The following is a 19245-nucleotide window of genomic DNA, read 5'->3' as shown; positions in this document are numbered from 1 at the left end:
GTGCTGAAGACACGTTCTGAAGGTGTACTTGTGGCTGGTATACACAGATATTTCCATGCCATGTGTGACATCAATGGATGAAATGTTTTTCATGCATTTTCTACCAAGTCAGTAGATCGTTTTCTCCATCTACAACGTCCTCGCTGAGGTAACAGTCCATTTCTATCTGTGCCTTCTCCTCCAGTCTGCAATTTGGCAAGTAGTTCATCCGTAATTCTGTGTTCTAAATGCGCATATCAGTCCATGATTACATTGCTTCACCCATCAAAAAGTATGGACATATACCACATCAGTCGTTGGTTATTGGACTGACGATTGTCAGTTGGAATATTTTTACATGTCGCCCAACCTTAGCCAGTGACTGTATAAACTGATGCAAACACAAAGATGAAGAGAGCACCAAGTTGGCTTCAGGTATCAAATCCACAATTTATTTCAAGTACAAAAGATAATGTTTACTCACTTGATTTAAAATACAACCTCAGCATATAGAAGAAATCAGTTTGTCATCATTTGCATGTCAGATACAAAGTAAAATATTGTGATTGTGAATAATCTGAACCACCTATACTCGTTACAATCAGTTTTGCGAATTCCGATTGCTTTACATCTTTCAGAGTCTTATTTCTGAAGTACCATCACTAGAGCGATCACACAGCTGAACAACACAACAAGAGCCCCTGCACACTTGTTTTGATTAGCATGGCCATAGAGTTGAATCTCTGGTATTGTGCTTCTAATGAAATCTGAGTAGCTGGTCAGCTTGGTATACACACCTGGCCTGTTTGCGTTAGCACAGCCAGTTCCAAAACTCACCACCCCAGCCTGAACCCAGGACCCGTTTACCATCTGACAAACAAGAGGTCCTCCTGAATCACCCTGAGAAGAGAGAGAGAGAGGGGGGGGGGGATCCAAAAGATTAATTCAGTAGTGCTTAAACAGAAGATTGCTCAAATCAGAGATTAGCTGACTACAGGAAAAAAAAGAAAAAGGGGGTAATCCAAAATATTTTTAATGCCACTTGTTGTTTTGTTAATGTAAACACAGCACAAACAGCTGATCCAACACTACCTGGCAGGAGTCCTTGCCGCCCTCCTGGTATCCTGCACAGATCATGTCATACAAGATGTCCACCTGCTCCTTCGGGTCTGTTTGGTACATCTCCTGACATGAACTCTGGGAGATGATTGGCACCTGCACTTTCTGCAGAGTCCCGACTCCTGGCAGAGGGACTGAGGGGAATACGAGGACAGAGGATGAAGAACAAAAAGGATGGCGAGTGTTTGTGTCCAGTATAAATATAAAGCCTCGATCACAAAAATGAGCAAGTGTATGCACGATGCACTAAGGCCATAGGGATGAAATGTTATACATTTCTAAAATAATAGGTATCTGGTGATAAAAATGCTGTCCAAAAGTCATATGTATGCATGCAATGAATAAAGTCATGAATTTAGAAAGCCTTACTATTATCCCTGATGTTCCCCCAGCCAGTGACAGTGCACATCATGCCACTTGGGAACAGGGTGTCAGAGGTGGGTAAGCATACAGGACTGACATAATCTGACCAAGTAACAGGGCTGGCCAGTTCCACCAGCGCCACATCCTTTCCATTGTAAGGGTCAGTATAACCATATGGCACCACGATCTGTTTCACTTTATGTGAGGACTCGTATGGATTGAAGCTATTCTGCTGGTAGCGACCAACATAGAGAGTGTAAGAACTAACATCAGATGGACTGGGGGGAAAAAAGACAAAGAGACAATGAATTAAAGGCTAAACATTTACTTTACAAGCAGGTGTTCCCTGAAATGAGGACTGGTGAAAACAGAAACTTTAAAAAGTAGCAGTTCTGGGTTTAGGTTTCACAATTTTTGTCTATAAGATGGTTTTTGTATGCAAGAATGCTACATGTGGGTGAAAAACAACAACAACAACAAATCAAGCATAATCTGTTTTTAACTCATTCACTGCCATTGACGTCTATAGCCGTCAATTGCAGTGAATGAGTCAATGGGTTTAACTCATTCACTGCCAATGGCTGGCAGTGAATGAGTTAATGTCATTCTTTTTCAACAAATGAGAGGACACAAGAAAGACTTCCAAAAAGAAGAAGAAGAAGAAGAAGAAGAAGAAGAAGAAGAAGAAGAAGAAGAAAAAACAGAAACAGGCCCATTTCTAAGAGGAAAGTGTTCTTACTTGGGGAAACAATGTGCTGCAGATAGAACCCAGTTTTCCGTGATCAGAGAGCCTCCACAGATATGACCATCAGGGTGTTTCTGTAACCAATGAGGATTTAGTGAGTAGAGTAATTCAAATCTACACTTTACAATTTAATACATGAAAATCTACTAAAAATCTAAGTTCCCAAGGCTTCACCTGTACATCCACCTGCCACGGCCACTCGCCTACTAACGAATCCAGCCCGCCCACAATCCTGTCCTGCATTAATGGTGGTCGTCCACATTCTTGGGCGTTAGAAGCCAAAATACCTAGAGGAGGGAAAGTATAGGTACACCACGGTAGCTGGACTTTTTTTTTTTACTTATTATTATTTTTTAAATTAATGTTACTTAAAAAAAAAATAAGAAGAAAGAAATAAAATGAAAGACTTCCTCAGCCAAGAACAGACAGCAGATATTTTTCAGGTGGGGAAGAAAAAAAAATGGCGAGGGAAGCTAACGGGAACCTACTCACCTGTTACGAACCAGAAAACAGCAGAAAATCTCGGTATCACTAACATGATTCGATGTTTTCTATCACAAATGTAGTTCAACTACTACCGAGGCGGTTATCTCTCAATTATAAAACACTGTAAATATGTCCCAGCGTCCTCTATCATTAATCAAAGTCTCCAGCTGTGCAGTTAAGTCTTTAAAAAAAATTACATTTCTAATCGTCTAAGTCGCCCTCCCTGCTTAACGGCGTCAAAAAAAAACAATCATAGGTTTCGGGTTTGACCAGTATCGTTGAGATTCCGAGTATTCGCTTTGCGCCTAATCGTCTGTCTACCTGTGTGCTCACCTACAGCCAACCGAAAGTCTTGCTCCCCCCCCTGAATCCGCCGGAACCAATAACGTTTACCGAATGGAAAACCCAACCAATCAGATTGTCCTCCCCTTATTTAGTTACAGGTATCAGGGTTTTTTTTTCTTCCGCTTATTAAAGGTGTTCTTTGCATACCAAGAAATTTTAGTTGTTTACATTTTGCCTGTTGATGAAAGCCTGTTTTTGATTTGAATGCACTTTTGTTTCACTTCTGTATTTACTGGTAAAGAGGAGCAAGACTACTCCACTACTTGGTAACTGTTTTATTTGAGTTAATGTCATGTGAGCTGTGCTTTAATGTTCTTGCTATATATCCAGCTGCATTAGTATGAGTTGATTGTGTACTGTTTAGTGAAAATAACCGGTTTAATCTCATTATAACGTTATAATATAATATTCTTTTTATTCATATAAATTTACAGTTTCATATTAATACCTCAAAACTTTTCAAGAACTCCGAACATCACCATTGAGGCACATTCTAAAACGTTATTAGACCACCTCTCAATAAAACATAAAAACACAAATATTGAAGAAATCTGTCAAAATCTAGTTTAAAACTATAAATTATATTGTTATTTATTAGGCATCTGTCTATAGGCTACTCATTCAAATTTGTAAATTTGAAAATTCATGGCTAAAAACAATAATCATAGTTTAGCACTAAAAATATAATTTTATTTAAAGAGCCTGTCGGCACTGGTGCTCTTTTTCCATTAGAAAAAAATAGAAAAAATATTTTGGTAATGACCAGGGGCCCGTTCTTCGTACCTCGCTAAGTAAGTTAGCTGGATTAGATTGTTGACGATTTCGCGTGATCCTGGATCGTTCGGTTCCCCGAAGCTCATCCGGGACTTGCTGTCATAGCAACAGAGCCGTAAGCGTAAACCTGCTCGGGAGCAGGTTTACTTTATGTAAACAGGATTAGATCGCGGGCACGCAGGTATGTCCGCTTCATTTATACGAAAGCAACAGCGATATTCCACCACTGTTTCACCATAAATAAATAACATCAATGTAACTAAAGATAATGCAGCACTTGATCCTTTTATTGATTTCACACAGATACATACAGGTCATTTCCTAAAAAAGGGAAATGTACTATTAACATTCTATTACATGTATGTGATTATTACAGATGTAAGTCATATTTCAGAGTAGTAATTGTAAATTACTTCGTGTAATCAAGATGAGAGACCACGGCTATAAAAGCGAAGGTGGATTTGGGAAGCCTGTCGCAGCCATGTCCTGTCCGTATACGCGAGCAGCCCATTGCGGAAGGTGCAAGATTGATAAGGAGAGTTTTCAGAATTCAGCGTATATTGCGGGACAGACAGGATCCTTTAGCTCAGCGCGACAGTGTGCTCATAGAGAGATATCGATTTTCCCGTGAGGGTATTATTTAGGCCTACTTAACCAACTTGTTGACGAGGGGGTGCAGGACCACCACCTGTCTTTGTTTGCTCTGCCCTTCTCTTGGTTGCTGTTATAAACAAACAAACAGATTATTCCAGGGTCTCTTTCCAAGAGACGAAAAGCAATATAAGTGATAAATATTACCATTCTGTAGAATATTCTTATATTTCACTTTTACTTGTTCCCATGTTCTAGTGGGTCCTGTTGTGGCTCTAATGTTAAAGGGGATGTAATATAACATATTATAATATAATATAATGTAATATAATATTGGATAATATAGTGTGATATGATAAATCTACCCTACCGCCTACTGGTGTTGGCCAGAGGGGCCGATGGCGCAATATGGCAGCCTGGCTTCTGTCAGTCTGCCCCAGGGCAGCTGTGGCTACAACCGTAGCTGCCTCCACCAGTGTGTGAATGTGAGAGTGACTGAATAGTGGCATTGTCATGCGCTTTGGGTGCCTTGAAAAGCGCTATATAAATCCACTCCATTATTATTGTTATTATTAAATTACTTACGAGTTTAATTTGTCAGCAACTTTCTGCCAGCCCTCTCTCCTTGCTTTTGCAGCCTTTGCAGTGTTCCCTTGCGTTCTGATTAAACTCTGAAACTCCTGAAATCCCTCACTCAAGAGTTCTTGCTCTGCTGCCGAAAAATACCGAGCGCGCTCCTTCGACATTTTCGCCGACCAATCAGAGGGTTGCCGATCAATGTTTCCACTATCGATGCGTAGCCCCTTTTACGACACCCAGTGATCTCACATTACTTCATCCAGCTGTACTGATCGTCAACAGCAGGTGTGTTCGGAGAACCGGATTAGCGAGCTCATGGTTAGCGCGATGATTTGGTCTTGGATGTGTCATTTGATCTTGGATGTAGTAAGCCACGTACGAAGAACGGGCCCCAGTACTATTAATTTAGGGCAGCAGTGGTATAAAAGTTGTGTTGGGCAGTGGTCTAATCTGCCTCTGCATTAACATTGCGCGTAGTAATTAATAAGCCTTTCATTTGAACCCAGTATTGTTATGCCTATAAACACTCCATGCGACTGTTAGCAAAGTTAACCATAAAATATTTTATTGACTAATTTTATAAAACTGACAATACTGCACACATTCTAAAAAGCCCCTGTGTGATTCAGCTGCACCTATATTGCCCTCATGCTTATATTATGTGTTTATAGATCAAAAGGATCATAGTCCATATCTGCTTAACAGGTGTGCAAGGGACACACAACCAGGGTCAAGCATGCACTAAATTGGACAAATAGTCTTTCTGTTGTTTCCCCCATAACATTATTAGAGGATTACATCTTATTGTCAAACTTGTAAACATCACCTCAGCTGATTTTGTTTTTACATGTTGGCCACACATGTGGTCTGTGGTAATCCTATTTTTCTTTACATGACACCAAATGTTTATTCCTTCTGTCTGTCTATAAAGCTGTCTGTCTTTCTCTCTTTTTTGCCTTTCTCTTTTTCCTCTCTTCCCTGCCTGTGTCTCTCCCTCCCTCCCTCCCTGCCCCAGGCAGTGTGTCTAGTTTCACAGAGCAATTGAAGGTGACAGGGACAGAGAGAGAGGGAGAGGGAGGGAGGGACAGAGGGAGGACACATCACAGTATCGCCCGAGGCTACACAACAGTAGAGGAAGAGCGAGAGATGGAGGGACAAAGAGAAAAGAGAGGGGAGACTCACGAAAGTACTCATAGGGAATTCCATACGCAGGTAATGGGAAAATGAAGTTACACACACACAAAAAGAAAAGAGTTGAAATGAGTGCGTGTGAGTGTGTGCCTCACTTGTGTTTGCCTCCAGGACACCCGATATCCCCTTTTTACCACTAACAGGCTCTTTTTTCTGTCTTTCCTTTTTTTTTGAGCACGAGCAATTCCTCTCTGCTCCTCTCACTCATAATATATGAACACATTATTGGATCCAGTCAGTAAGAGCAATTATAATGCACTCCCGTTTGTTTTTATTTTAACAACTTGATGAATATTTGTCGTGGCATTGTAACCATGGTGACTGCCTCCACCTCCACTGCCCCCACCCCTTCCCTCCCCTCCCGGCCCAGTCCACCTCCCCTTCCCCATCCCCCCTTCAGCGCTGAAAAAGCAAGGGATGGCGAGAGAGAGAGGGAGAGAGAGAGCGGGAGAGAGAGGTGACAGGAATGAACTAACAAGATGCACTAAAAAAATGCATGTCCCGGAGCTACATGAATCTTTGCAGTGAAGCACGCGCCGTCACACACACGCACAGAGACTCAAACACACACACACACACACACACACACACACACACACACACACACACACACACACACACACACACACACACACACACATTACTCCAGTCGGCACATAGGGATCACATAGGTTAAGCCACATTCCAACAACTGGAACACAATAAGATGCAACAATGATTTCAGAATACAGGAAAAAAACAAAAGGTTAACAAGCTAAAAAAAAGACAAGAGGGTGGGGCAAATGTGTGTGTGTGTGTGTAATGTGTTAATGCTATATTTTTGGGTCCAGTTTTAAATCAGCTGAGCAGTTTTTGTTACTCAACACTCTTTCACTTATTCCCTGATTTCTGTATTCACTATTAGTATTTTTTGTTACTACATTTTTAGGAACTTCTTTTTCGATTTTGTTTTTTTTGCACAAGCTCTACAGTTTGGTTCCCCTTGTTCTCCTATTACAGTAAAATGACTTCCTCTGAAAATTATTATTTTACATGAAACGTGATAAACATACTTGTTCTGTATAAGATTGCCCGAAAGCTTAACCATGCACTGATTTAACTTCTTAAAAGCACATAAAGTAGCTTAAACCAACTAAAGATTCAAAGTACTTATTGTCATGTGTGCAAAAGAAAAGCATTTCTCTGTACAATGAAATTATTTCTCTGCTGTCCACACACAGATGCCGGTTAATATGTACTAATAGATGTATAAATAAATAAATGGAGACAAAAAATGAAGTATTAAATAGATTTATGAAATAGCATGAAATAGATAAAGTCTCATTTGAATCAACTGTAAAAAGCTTTTTTTAAAACAATGTAATCACACAATATGCATTATGTATGAGTAGTTGTGAAATTTATCTATTCTGTATTATAAAAACTAATATCCGTGCTTAAAGTACGTCATGCTGTTATTCCTGTCAGGGTGAGGGTTTCTTTTAAGAAGTATTCAATATTTTTTTCTTAATTAAAGTGTCTAAACGTTTCTTCCACCACTGTTCTTCCTTGTTTTTTTACCTTTGAACTTGTCAAGTCTTTTTCTTTTCTCCGAGGCACGTCTTGGAGGAAAGTAACAGAGAAAGAGGGAGGTGCAGGGAGGGGGGCTTGGATGAAGCAATGGGGGCAGCGGCGAAAGAATAGCAGAGTATGAAAGAGAGAGGGAGCGACAGAGAGAAAGGGAGCGCAAAGTCTTGTCAACCGGAAATAAAACAAGCTGGCACCCTCCCCATCCCCAAGCCCCTACACCCACCCCAAAGTCACATACTTCTTCTTCACTCTCTCCATCTCTCTCCTCTGCCTCTCTGCTCCCATCTTTCATCGCTCTCTTCTCCTTTCTTCCGTTGCAAAGAGATATATTTAAACCCTGATTCTTCTCTGTTCTCGGGCTTCGACTCTACCGTGTACCGTCATACCTGCGTCATTACTTACACCTAAACTCAGACCTTGTGTGTCTATCGCCAAGGGTTTCAGTATGGTGCTCCTTTAACCCACTGTGGGGCCACACGCTGCCTTTGTTCATTGTCCCATAGCTGTAAGCTCTGCGTGTTATAGCAGAGGAACAATACCTCTGTGGTCAGGGAACAATACCTGGGTGTTCTCCCAAAAGGTGGAATTCAAACCACCTGGCCATCTGCAGCATCTAAACAGGCCCGAAACACCAGTGTAAAGATTTAAAAACTTTGGTTGTCTGATATCAAATAGCTGCTTTTGAAAGCTTTTGACTGTATAGCTGGACTCAGTTAGTTAATTAGATCACAGGCAGGTAAAACAAACCAGAAATTATTTGATACCTGAGTCATCATTTAAGATGAGAAATGAGAATATTTAAACCTGATACACGAAGGGATCCTGAATTGTAAAATCTATTTCTTCTGAAATTATAACTAAAAATGAAAACTAAAGAAAGTTATGTAAACATGTTTCCTAATTATTTTTCTTTCTTTGAAAATCCTACAAATGATAATGCAGGCGAGTCGCCGCTGTAGGCCAAAGTAAAAGATAATTAACTGAATAAATTAGTGAATGGTTTTGTTAAACAGCATTTTAACTTGCTTTATAGCGTGACATGTTTATGTTCTAAAAATACATTATCATAAAACTATGACATTTTTGTCTTAAAAGGGAAATTTCATAGTTTTATAAAATGATAAAATGACGAATGAATATACAGATCATTTAAAACAGACTATCTGTTGTTTTAATTCAGATTTCCAGAAAAACAAATGTACATTTATCCCAAAGGTTTAAATATCAGTGAATAAATAAATAATAATGAGCTTAATAATAATAGCTAAAATAGCGTATTTATAGGTTGCAAATGAACTTTTTTCCTTAATTATATCTGGTCATAAAGAATATTTTTGTATCTAATGAGATTTGTAGTAAAATGATTGCTCATCCTTCCTCAATCCAGCTTCTTAGACAAGCTGGAAGAAAATAAAATGTAATGTTAACCTTAATATTACACAATAGACAGAAACATTTTGCTTGCTTACTTGTTATATTTATGTTTTTTTTTAAATTAAGTAACATGCTTGACATATTTTCAGCAGTTCAAATTGATGACTCTGTATTAAAATATGTATTATTAAGCCTATGGCCCTAACACCTGTCCCTAAGTAATTTCATTGCATACATTAATTCACATCATTTTCACGATGATGTAAAGTCTTATTTCCCAACAATCATCATGATTCCCAATTATCTTGTAGTCACTGAATCTTCTCATGCCTACAAGACTCTGCAGTAGCAGCAGGACAGCAGGTACATATAGATATGTCAAAGCTTTATCAAAGTTTTGTCAATCACATCATTTAAACATCTATAAACAAGAATCAGTACAAATTAGGCCCCGCTAGTTAGGACAGCAAGTTTAATTATGTTACGTGTCTGATTGCTAGACACTTGACAGCTGGTTGTACTTAATATTTATGTGTAATTTATGGCTAAAATTGAATTCCATCATCTATTCATCAGCCACTATCGTTCCATTATCTGTGCTTTATGCTCTAGTCTCTCGGCCTCCCCTCCTCCTCTTGCTGGCATTAAGTTCAAACTTGACACTGATGTTGACTCACTTTGTCACCCCTCGGTGGCTCTCTCTCTCTCTCTCTCTCTCGCTCGCTTTCTCTCTCTCTCTCTCTCTCTCCCCATCGCTCGGAGGACAAGAGTGCCCGCAGACGCATTTCTCTCCAGAGCCCCCCCTTTCACTCTTTCACTTGCTCTCACCCTGTCTAACTCTCTCCATCTCTCTCCTACTCTCCTCTTTCCACACACACACGCACATCTACACACACACGGTATTGTCAACAAAGCTGGAGAACAAGGGACGTTGGGGGACCAGGGGAATAGAGGTCCACGGAGGAGGCGAGTAACACACACAGGACCCCCTCATCATTTCATCTGGACGCTTGGTAAGTTTGAAGAAATTGTGCTGTGTGTTTCGTTTGGTTGCTTCTTTAATTGCCGGTTTATCGCGGGCTATGGGGTCAGCATCGTCACCACTGATATTTATTTAAAAGATTTCTGGACTTTATATTTAAATTGTCATCCCTGTGCACCCTGATCTAACGGAATCACATTTGACCTTTGACATTTTATCACGGCTGTAGTTTGTAAGATGTGGCTCCGTAATGACATACCTTTACCCTTCTTGTATAACTCTCCAATGAGGAAATCTTCCCACCTCAAACATAAACCAACAGGAAAAGAGAGCAGGGTTTTTTTTTGTGTTTCTTTTGTTTTAACTCTGAGCTGGGTAAATATTTATTTAAGCTGATAACACTGATAAATGAAATACGTTTGCACTTTATCTTTCACAGTGACCATTAACCATGAGTTTGTTTTGGATGCTTTATGGCTGATCTTGCTCGCAAAGCCGCTGTACAGTATGTGATTGCCTGTTTTTTGGCTGCACAGACTTGCGAACATGTTTTGGTTTACTGGGGGCGGGGAAAGGAGCTGAAAGCAAGTAACACCACAAATGTACTGCCTTTCAGAGTGGTTTCTAATGTACTTCATCTCCCTCTGGTATACTAGCCTAGCAATGTATAACACACACTCGTTACGACAGCGAGCATGTAACTAACTCCATTTCTGCCTGTCATCATGAGGCTAATTCACTACAATGCCAACCATGTGTGAATTCATGCGATATGAACCCCTCCTCCTTCTTCTTCTTCCTCTTCTTCTCCTCTTTTCCCCTACCCCTAAACCTTGCCTCCCCACCCCACCTTAGGAGGTACGATTTGGAGGATTGAAGAAGGGAGAGAGGAGCCAAGGTGCCAGTAAACAGGGTCAAACACGCACGCAGGACGGGACTCTTTTATTTCTCTTCATGGTGGTTTGGACACTCGTATTATGTATGAGAAGTTAACCATGCTGAACCTACAGAGCAGCTCTAACTGGAGTGGGCCTAACAACTGGTACCATGATCCCACCGCCATCCAGACGCAACATAGCACAGGTGAGAGGACATTTTCTGTCTCACTAGATCATAACACAGCCCTCACAGATCACAAGGAATATGTCTTTGATTTTAAACCACTTTCAAAGTCGTTTCGTGGCTACATCACCAGCCTTTACGATCTTAAAATATGAGACACACACCCATGTAACACACATCTCTTTTGTCACCTTCATTGCTGCCAGTGTCTGAGGGATGTCTGCTGGACACGGAGGGCAGCATGGGAGCCGAGGCAGGGGGGGGTGGAGCGGGCAGGGTAGGAGGAGGAGTCCCCGTGGAGCGGGATGAGGGCGAGGAGTCTCAGCTGAGGCTGCAGCTCAAGAGGAAGCTGCAGAGGAACAGGACCAGCTTTACGCAGGAGCAGATCGAGGCTCTGGAGAAAGGTCAGGCCATGCAAGCACGCACAGCACTCTCCTTGCAGCCAATCGCTGCTCTCCACTGGTGCGAGCCAGACCAGAGCGTGTCATGACACAGCTTGTCTTGCTGCTTTCCCCCCCCCTGACAACACCTTTTCTATTGGATTATATTTGTTACACCTTGTTTGCAGGAGTTTCTTAAATGGCTGTGGGGAGGGGGGGGATGCAAATGAGAAAAATCAAAAATCATCCCGTGTATATTTTGGAAGGACATCATCTTTATCAGAGCCTGCAGATGAGAATAAACATTACCAGATGCAAATTATCCACAATCCTCACTCCACAAATATTCCCGATCTGGTCCAGAATAGCCTCCAGGGACATGTAAAGCAGAGGTTTGATAATGCGTGTTTGCCGCGTTTGTATTATGCAGCGAGATCTGGCCCTCGTAGCCCCGATACCCTCTGAGAGGGATCAGAAAGCCACCCTTGACTGGATATGGCTGCAAAGGGCCCTTGAGCTAAATAAGGACGCAATGTCCACTGTGCAGCCGAGTGGAAATGTATCACTGTGGTCACTCTGTGCAAATGACATTAATGAGGTACACTGACCTCACTGCACAGCCAAGGCACAATAACAATCATGTGTTGACACGGACGCCAATTATAACCAAGCCAATTATAACAATTTGCAAGACTCAATTTGCAAATGTATCATTATTTTTGCTAAATAAGTATTCATTAAGTATTTCAGATCATTTACTGACTTTTCGGGTTTCGGTTTCTCTCTTGACATTTTACTAAAACATTTGAACGGAAACAGTTCAGACTATAAAGACAACTAGATCTGAAACTTCAGAGTTCATCAGGATGAATCAGACTGCCGCTTACAGGGTGAGGCACATTCGCGTTTCGACTTGTCAACAACAAAAATGTCAGCAGTTTGTCACCTAGAAATGAACTCCTTTGATGCTCTGAAAGTGAAACTCTCACTAATACGAAGTGTCTGGTTTCAAGCCACACCATTTGTTAGACACCTTGTAGTAAGTCACTTTATATGCAAATAAGTGACAAACAATGCAATTTTCCAATACTAATTAAGAAAAACAATAACCTGCAAGGATTTTTCTTCAGTTTACTTTTACTCAGCCTTCTGTGAAATAAAGTGCTTAGACAGCTTCTCAACTTGAATCCTTTCATATGAACTTTCTGCGTGTTCCATAATCATAAATATTTTATACAAAGTGCAACAGATAAATATTTCAAAAATGGTTGTAAGGATACAGCTCAGCATCCTGGATTTATATGTTCCAAAGAAGGATAATTAGTAATGCTGATATTAAGCAGTAATTACCCAATATGTAGTTGGTTGATTTCTGCTAAAATGACTCTATAAAAGTCAATTTTTGCTTAATTCTAATTCAGACTAAATTATATGATGGTTCCAAAATAGGTGAAGAGCATGCCAGGCTTAGGACTCACTTTGTGTGTTTGATGATGCTTTATATCTTCCGCAGAGTTTGAAAGGACGCATTACCCAGATGTTTTTGCAAGGGAGAGATTAGCGAACAAGATCGATTTACCTGAGGCCAGGATACAGGTGAGAAAGCTCTCAGTCCTCCTCTACAGTCCCATTTATTTGTTAGGCCTAACCTGTAACAGAATCCAAATATATAGACCAATGTAGCTGTTAACAACAAGACAAACGGGTGCAACGGGACTCTTTGATTGGCAGGTGTGGTTTTCAAACCGAAGAGCCAAGTGGAGGAGAGAGGAGAAGCTGCGCAATCAGCGGAGGTCAGGCGGTGTGACTTCTTGCTCGCAGAGCCAAGCCCCCCTGAGCACTTCCTTCAACACGTCTGTCTATCATCAGCAGCACAGCAGCAGTTCAGGTGTGTTTGTTGACTTAACTCATACAGCACACGAGGAGCCTGAAAGCAAGACTTTACCTATTCTCTCAATAATTTATGTATTTGGTGACAGGAATATTTTAGTAGTTTATAATTACCAGCCTCAGAGCTCCCTCTGCTTGACATTTGCAGGCTGGCAAACCATTAGAGGTTCTCCATTAGAGCGCATCTATATTAAAACATTTCCACTGCGAGATGCTTGTGCGTAAATTTGTGCGCACATGCTCACTGTGCGTGCACCCTGTGTGTCTCGCTCTCTTCCTCTCTCTCTCTCCAGGGTCCATGTTGAGTCAGGCTGAGTCGTCCCTGCCCAGCTACAGCTCCCTGTCAGTTTTCTCATCTGGAGTCCAGGTTGGAAATTCATCATTCGTCATTCATCATTTATCATCAGCACCTTCCAAACTACATCACATTCATCATAACAGATCAGAACCTGTTTATTATCACTTCTAGGCTCTGAAATTCATATTAATCAAAATTAATAAATGATTCTGCAGCTGATAATAAAACGTGGTCACAGCAGTATTCTTTAATATTAGAGACATATGGTTTGAAAGACCTTTAAATTGATTGATTTTTTTAAACTGATGAACGATTGTGACATCGTGTGAATGAATATGAATTACATTAGGGTTGTTTTTTGCTTCTCTCAAATTTTGACTGACATAATGCCATAATTTGGACATTTTTACAGTCAAATAGATCCAGTCAGTTCTTAATAAGGTTCTTATAGATGTGGCTTCAAGCAAAGCACCCAATACACGAAACTGGAGATGTACACTTGTTTTTCTGACAACTTATAGCTCCTTCTTATCAGCCAAACTTTATTAATCATATTTTTCAACCACTGAATTCCAAATTCATTTTGCATTGAACATTTCTCCTGTGGAAAATGCAAAGGGTGTGTCAGGTTGAAGGCCTTGGCAGACTTTGGCATTGTTCTGAAAGCTGGAAGGTTTGCAATATTGTATAAAAGCCTTTGAACAAAAGGTTTGTTATAGAATATGAAATGGTTTTTTAACGAAAATGCAGTTTGCTTTCACATTCTTTGTCAGGAGCCTGCAGCTAATCCCCACTTTGAGGGATGTAGGATGCGCAGCTCTGTGGGTTTCCAGTGGATTGTAATTCATGTGTGCCAGAGCCTCAACAATAATGCATTAGAAATGTCTTCCCGGTCTGATTTCTGAAAATATTATCATCGCAACGTTTAAATCTTTAAAAAGATTTGAAAGAAAACCTTGACTCTTTTTGCATCTGCAGTATTAAACAAAAGCGTGACGCTGCTGTTGCCGCCGCGCTGAACCACAATCCGACCATACCACAAGCCTCTAGCACCTCCGTGTGGTTAAACCCAAACCATGTTGCTGTAACTGTTTTAGTGCTACATGGTCTAGTACAGCGGTCCCCAATCGCCGGGCCTCGGACCGGTACCGGTCCGTGAGTCTTTTGGTACCGGGCCGCGAGAGTTGAGACTCAGGTGTCAAATGTATAGTTTTCAGGGTTTTTATCGGTTTTCAGCATTATTTTGTTATCGTTTTTATCATTTACTCTGTTTTCCTGGGTCTTTTCACGTGTGTTATGAATAAATCTTCTTTTTTTCGGTACCGGTACTAGTTTTATTTTGTTGTATTTATCCGCGACACCATGAAAATATTGTCGGGCATAAACCGGTCCGTGGCGCAAAAAAGGTTGGAGACCGCTGGTCTAGTAGACAGCAATGATTCTGCTCTTAAAAGTAGACTTGTATGTAATGCGTACCAACATCTTTCTCCACTCCTGTGTCCGCTCTCAGTCAATTCCTCCCCAGTCGGCCTCCTCCTACTCCTGCATGTTACCTCCATCTCCTTCTGCACCACGCAGCTTTGACTCATCAGCGTACTCCTCCCCTCATCTGCAGTCTCCACCCTCGGCCAACTCCAACACGGGTGAGCGTTTATTAGCATCACTTTGTTATTTGCTTTATTTCTATCTGTGATTTCTGTCTGACTCTTTACGCTTCTGACTGTTTTTCTCCTCTATTCAGGGCTCATATCGCCTGGGGTGTCAGTGCCAGTCCAGGTCCCAGGAACTGAGCCGCAGAGCATGAGTCAGAGCCTGGGTCAGTACTGGGCCAGATTACAGTGAACAACAGACAATCGTTGCCAATCAGCACGACGAGAGAAGAAGAAGGAAAAAAAGGGCATGTAAAATAAAACGAGTGCGAAGAAAAGAATATAAGCAAGCACAGGGCTGAGCTATAGAGGGGCCTCGAAGGGGTTGCAGACCCCAAAAATGCATTAAATGTTTACAAATTCAGCCAAGAGCAGCTTTGGTTGCACTTAACAGTACTCCGGCTGTACTGGTGTTATCTTAGTATTATCAGGTTGCACTTTTGGATAGTATGTGTACATAGCGCTGAAGTCAGGGTTAGGTATAGGATCAGTCTGAGGTGTGTTTAGGATTAGAGTCAGGATTAAATCAGGGTTTAATGTAGCATTTGATATTTAAGACTTAGCTTTGAAACCTTCCAAAATTCCATTACACAGTCTGGTTTTTTCTTTTATAAGTATATATGATCCAAGCCAAAGCACTAAAAAGAACAAAGAGGAAAATACTGGTCTTCCTAAAGCTCAATACACATTTCCGAAAAAAAAAAGTGTTTACATTTTAGAATTATGTTGCAAAAATGTTGTTTATTCTGTTCAGTTTAATTAAATAGTGCCAGTTGACAGCAGAAGCCATCTCAAGGGGTTTTATGTTGTAAGGTGATGACCCTACAATATTCGCAAGAGGACTATCGATTTAACAGCAAAACTTGCTTTTAACCTCCAGCGAAACCATCCTCCCAGAGGTCAACCATCCACCACAAGCACTCGGATCGTTTATCAAAAAAGGGTGCAGGAGATTGCTTTGAGTTTTAAATTATACCTGACTTTACTTCTACCCTTCAGCTTTAAGATCAATCCTTAAGGCCAGCGTATGTCAGGTGTATTGTGAAGTGTAACCACAGTTTCTTGTTACTTGAGCAGCTCAAAGATATTGTGATAGCTAGCTTGTTCGCTAAGCATAAGCTGTGTGAGGCTACTGTGAAGATTTTAGACTTGCTTACAGCAATCACTTGTACTGAAACTAAAAACAAAAAAACAAAAAAACAAAACATACCATAACAAGTGTAAATCCTGCCTCTCCTGCCAGCAACATTACACTGAGACCACATATTTTTGTACAGACATCTGTGTATGATGAAGATAAGTGTGAAATATTGTCGGATGTTATTGGAGGGAAGAATGTAGCATGCTGTAGGCTCATTCACTCTCAAAGCACAAGTTTGATTAGTAATGCTGATGTCAGTACTGGCTGATCATAAAATCAGTCTACACAATAATAAAAATGGCATTAGCAGATTTTTGGGGGGCAAACTGTAAATCAGCTACATTTTGTCTCTATTCTATATGCTGTGGATGTAATCTTTTTATTCAATCAATCAAGAAATCAGAAGCAATTCCATAACAAAGTTTGCAGTGATATATACACGATACACCACATCATAAATATTTATTAGCCTATGACAATCAGTACAAAAACATAGTGCAAACACTCAAAAGACAATCAAAGCTGGAAGTAGAGGTAAATAACTGTGAAGTTAATGCAACACTGTCAATACAACAGCAATGGCTTTAACAAATGTGCATGACCAAAACAAGCTGCTACAGACAATCAGCTCCTATCAGAAATGAAATCAAGTATTGTACAAAAAGCTGTTGCTGTAATCTGCAGAGTTTGAACCTCTGCTCACTTTCCTCTGACTATTGGTTTTATTGATGCATCTCATACGAAATGTCTTTCGGCCCTTATTTATTTGTGTTTTCACTCGTTCACACAAGTCCTTTGTGTTGTTTTTGTTGTTGTGTGTTGTGTTAGTACTGTATAGCTACCAAGAGTCAACCCTTTTGTGAAGGCCTTGGATCCCTTTAATGAAAATTAAACTGTGTGTAATGAATCATTAAAGGTCTGCGTTTGTGACATTGTTTTGCACTTGCATGGTTTCACAAGTTTTAAAAGAAAAGGATAATAGTGATGTGTATGTAGATTGGTAACAGGCTAGTAACTGGTCAGCTATTTACGTAGCAACATTATTCATTCCAAAATACAGTCAAATTGGACCATTGGCTAGTAAATCAAAGGTTATTTGCAGTTAACCTCGGCATGCTTGGTGTGCAGTGTGTGCTTAAAAAATTTGAGGATACGGGACAAGTGCTGGACAAAAGAAGTAGTAGGCCTAAAAAATGACTATGTAGAGAAGATGAACAGCTAAAAGTCATGTGCATGAAATGTGAAAAATAAATTCAGCAAAGACCTGACACAGGACCTGGGAGATAGGTCAGATCCTAAATACGCATCTGACCCTTCAGCTGATCTCTGAAGCCCCGTCTGAGGAGCTAAAACCCAGACATCAACATTACTGAAGCAGGAATAACAACAACAGAAAGGCAGCCAACATTCAAAGATTAGGGTTGAAAGTCCTACAAGAAGCCTAGAGAACTTTTACTGGAGACTAATTAAAGAAATGAGAAGAAGGCTTTGCTAAAAGAGTTCAGGCTGTGTAGAAGAATAAAGGGGGTCATACTCCCTAGATTTGTACATACGTTGTTTCTGGCTTTTATCATGCATTTCCATGTGTGTATGTGTTGATACATTTTTGCATTTATTTCCCATTTATCTATCAAAATATAAAGAAATGATGGGTGACTCAAGACTTTTGCATGGTGCCGTAGAGTACAGGCCAACAGTATTAGGCTGTTTCTTGAACAAACAGGAAAACTGGAAAACATCATCTGTCCATTCCAGCAAGATTGTTTAAACTCAATTTCCCAGAGTTCACCATTCAGAATCTTTTGTTCAACAGCATGAATGGAACATATGCTGTCAACCACTACTACTAAATATTGAGCAGCTAAAAGACTGATCATTTCCCACAGGGCAGCGACATGAAGTGGGCATGATGGAAACTGGCCTGCCATTAGCGGGGCTGCATTTATGCGCTAATGGCTCCACTCACTTGGGCCCTGGAGGATGAACAGAAATTAAATACGGGAGGAGAGGAAGACGGGGGGGAGGGGGCAGGGAAAGATAACACCAGTTATGCTTTGCAGAGCGAATGGAAATGTAGACCCACAAACATAATGTGCTATGAGATGCCAGAGCACTCAAGCCAAATGCAGCATCATCCGTTCTCCAGAAATGTAGACGTAGACTGATGAGTAAAGGTAGACAGAACTTCCAGAAATTCCCTGAGCAGTTTCCATGTGCTGTTAAAAAAGGCTAAAATGTCTTTAAAAGTTTCAATTTAATTTCTATCACCCTGTTTGCAAATAACTTTGTATTTGCAAAGTTTGTATATTTTTTTGTATATTTTGTCATACTCATTTTTTTGGCATTTGTCATCCTCTGAGGTTTCTCCTAGCTGCTCTAATGTGTTTCCTTTCCTGACAAATAATAAGTTTCACTTCCCTTTGGCAGTTCACTCAGCCCTCTGGACAAAGAGACTGAATAAGTGAAGTTGTGTTTTGTTAAGTGTTAAAATTACTGTACATTTCCGACATTCTACTAAATTGAAGAAACAATTGGATTTTTCAAAATAGATACAATCAATACAGATGAACCATTGTTGCTATGGAACATGGAAGCTGCAGTGCCTCTCATTTTTGAAAAGAATTTACACGTTGTCTGTAAATCAAACCCTACAAATGTGGCATCACTGCAAAAGCACAACATGTCTCTTGATAGGACATTAGGACTCATATATATTGCATAAACTATG

At 40.4% G+C, this 19245-nt stretch overlaps 2 protein-coding genes across 4 annotated transcripts; one reads left to right on the top strand and one right to left on the bottom strand.

Moving 5' to 3' along the window:
• Positions 1–409: 409 nt before the first annotated feature.
• Positions 410–5241, bottom strand: LOC146703024 (serine protease 27-like). Of its 2 annotated transcripts, none has more exons than XM_085466122.1 (6): positions 4988–5241; positions 2381–2493; positions 2201–2280; positions 1468–1739; positions 1072–1232; positions 410–879 (listed from the first exon to the last, which is right to left on the bottom strand). In XM_085466122.1, exons 2-6 carry the CDS (start codon positions 2447–2449, stop codon positions 622–624), a joined length of 840 nt encoding a protein of 279 aa, XP_085322248.1. In that variant the 5' UTR covers positions 2450–2493; positions 4988–5241; the 3' UTR covers positions 410–621. The 2 variants fall into 2 exon arrangements, with proteins under 2 accessions (XP_085322248.1, XP_085322247.1); XM_085466121.1 differs by lacking the exon at positions 4988–5241 and adding an exon at positions 2699–3563.
• Positions 5242–6033: 792 nt separating this feature from the next.
• pax10 (paired box 10) lies at positions 6034–17426 on the top strand. 2 transcript variants are annotated; one of them, XM_085466123.1, is made up of 9 exons: positions 6034–6193; positions 10030–10128; positions 10953–11180; positions 11366–11563; positions 13053–13135; positions 13271–13427; positions 13723–13796; positions 15238–15370; positions 15469–17426. In XM_085466123.1, the coding sequence occupies exons 3-9, from the start codon at positions 11075–11077 to the stop codon at positions 15567–15569; spliced, it is 852 nt and encodes a 283-aa protein (XP_085322249.1). In that variant the 5' UTR covers positions 6034–6193; positions 10030–10128; positions 10953–11074; the 3' UTR covers positions 15570–17426. The 2 variants fall into 2 exon arrangements, with proteins under 2 accessions (XP_085322249.1, XP_085322250.1); XM_085466124.1 differs by lacking the exon at positions 10030–10128.
• The last annotated feature ends 1819 nt before the right edge of the window (positions 17427–19245 follow it).

The sequence above is a fragment of the Copadichromis virginalis genome, linkage group LG8 (genome assembly GCF_057382275.1).
Source record: "Copadichromis virginalis isolate Kocher_CV1m ecotype Utaka linkage group LG8, C_Virginalis_male_GT1.1, whole genome shotgun sequence".
Lineage (NCBI taxonomy): Eukaryota > Metazoa > Chordata > Actinopteri > Cichliformes > Cichlidae > Copadichromis > Copadichromis virginalis.
The sequence above is the reverse complement of the archived record's forward strand: the minus strand, read 5'-3'. Positions and strand labels throughout refer to the sequence as shown.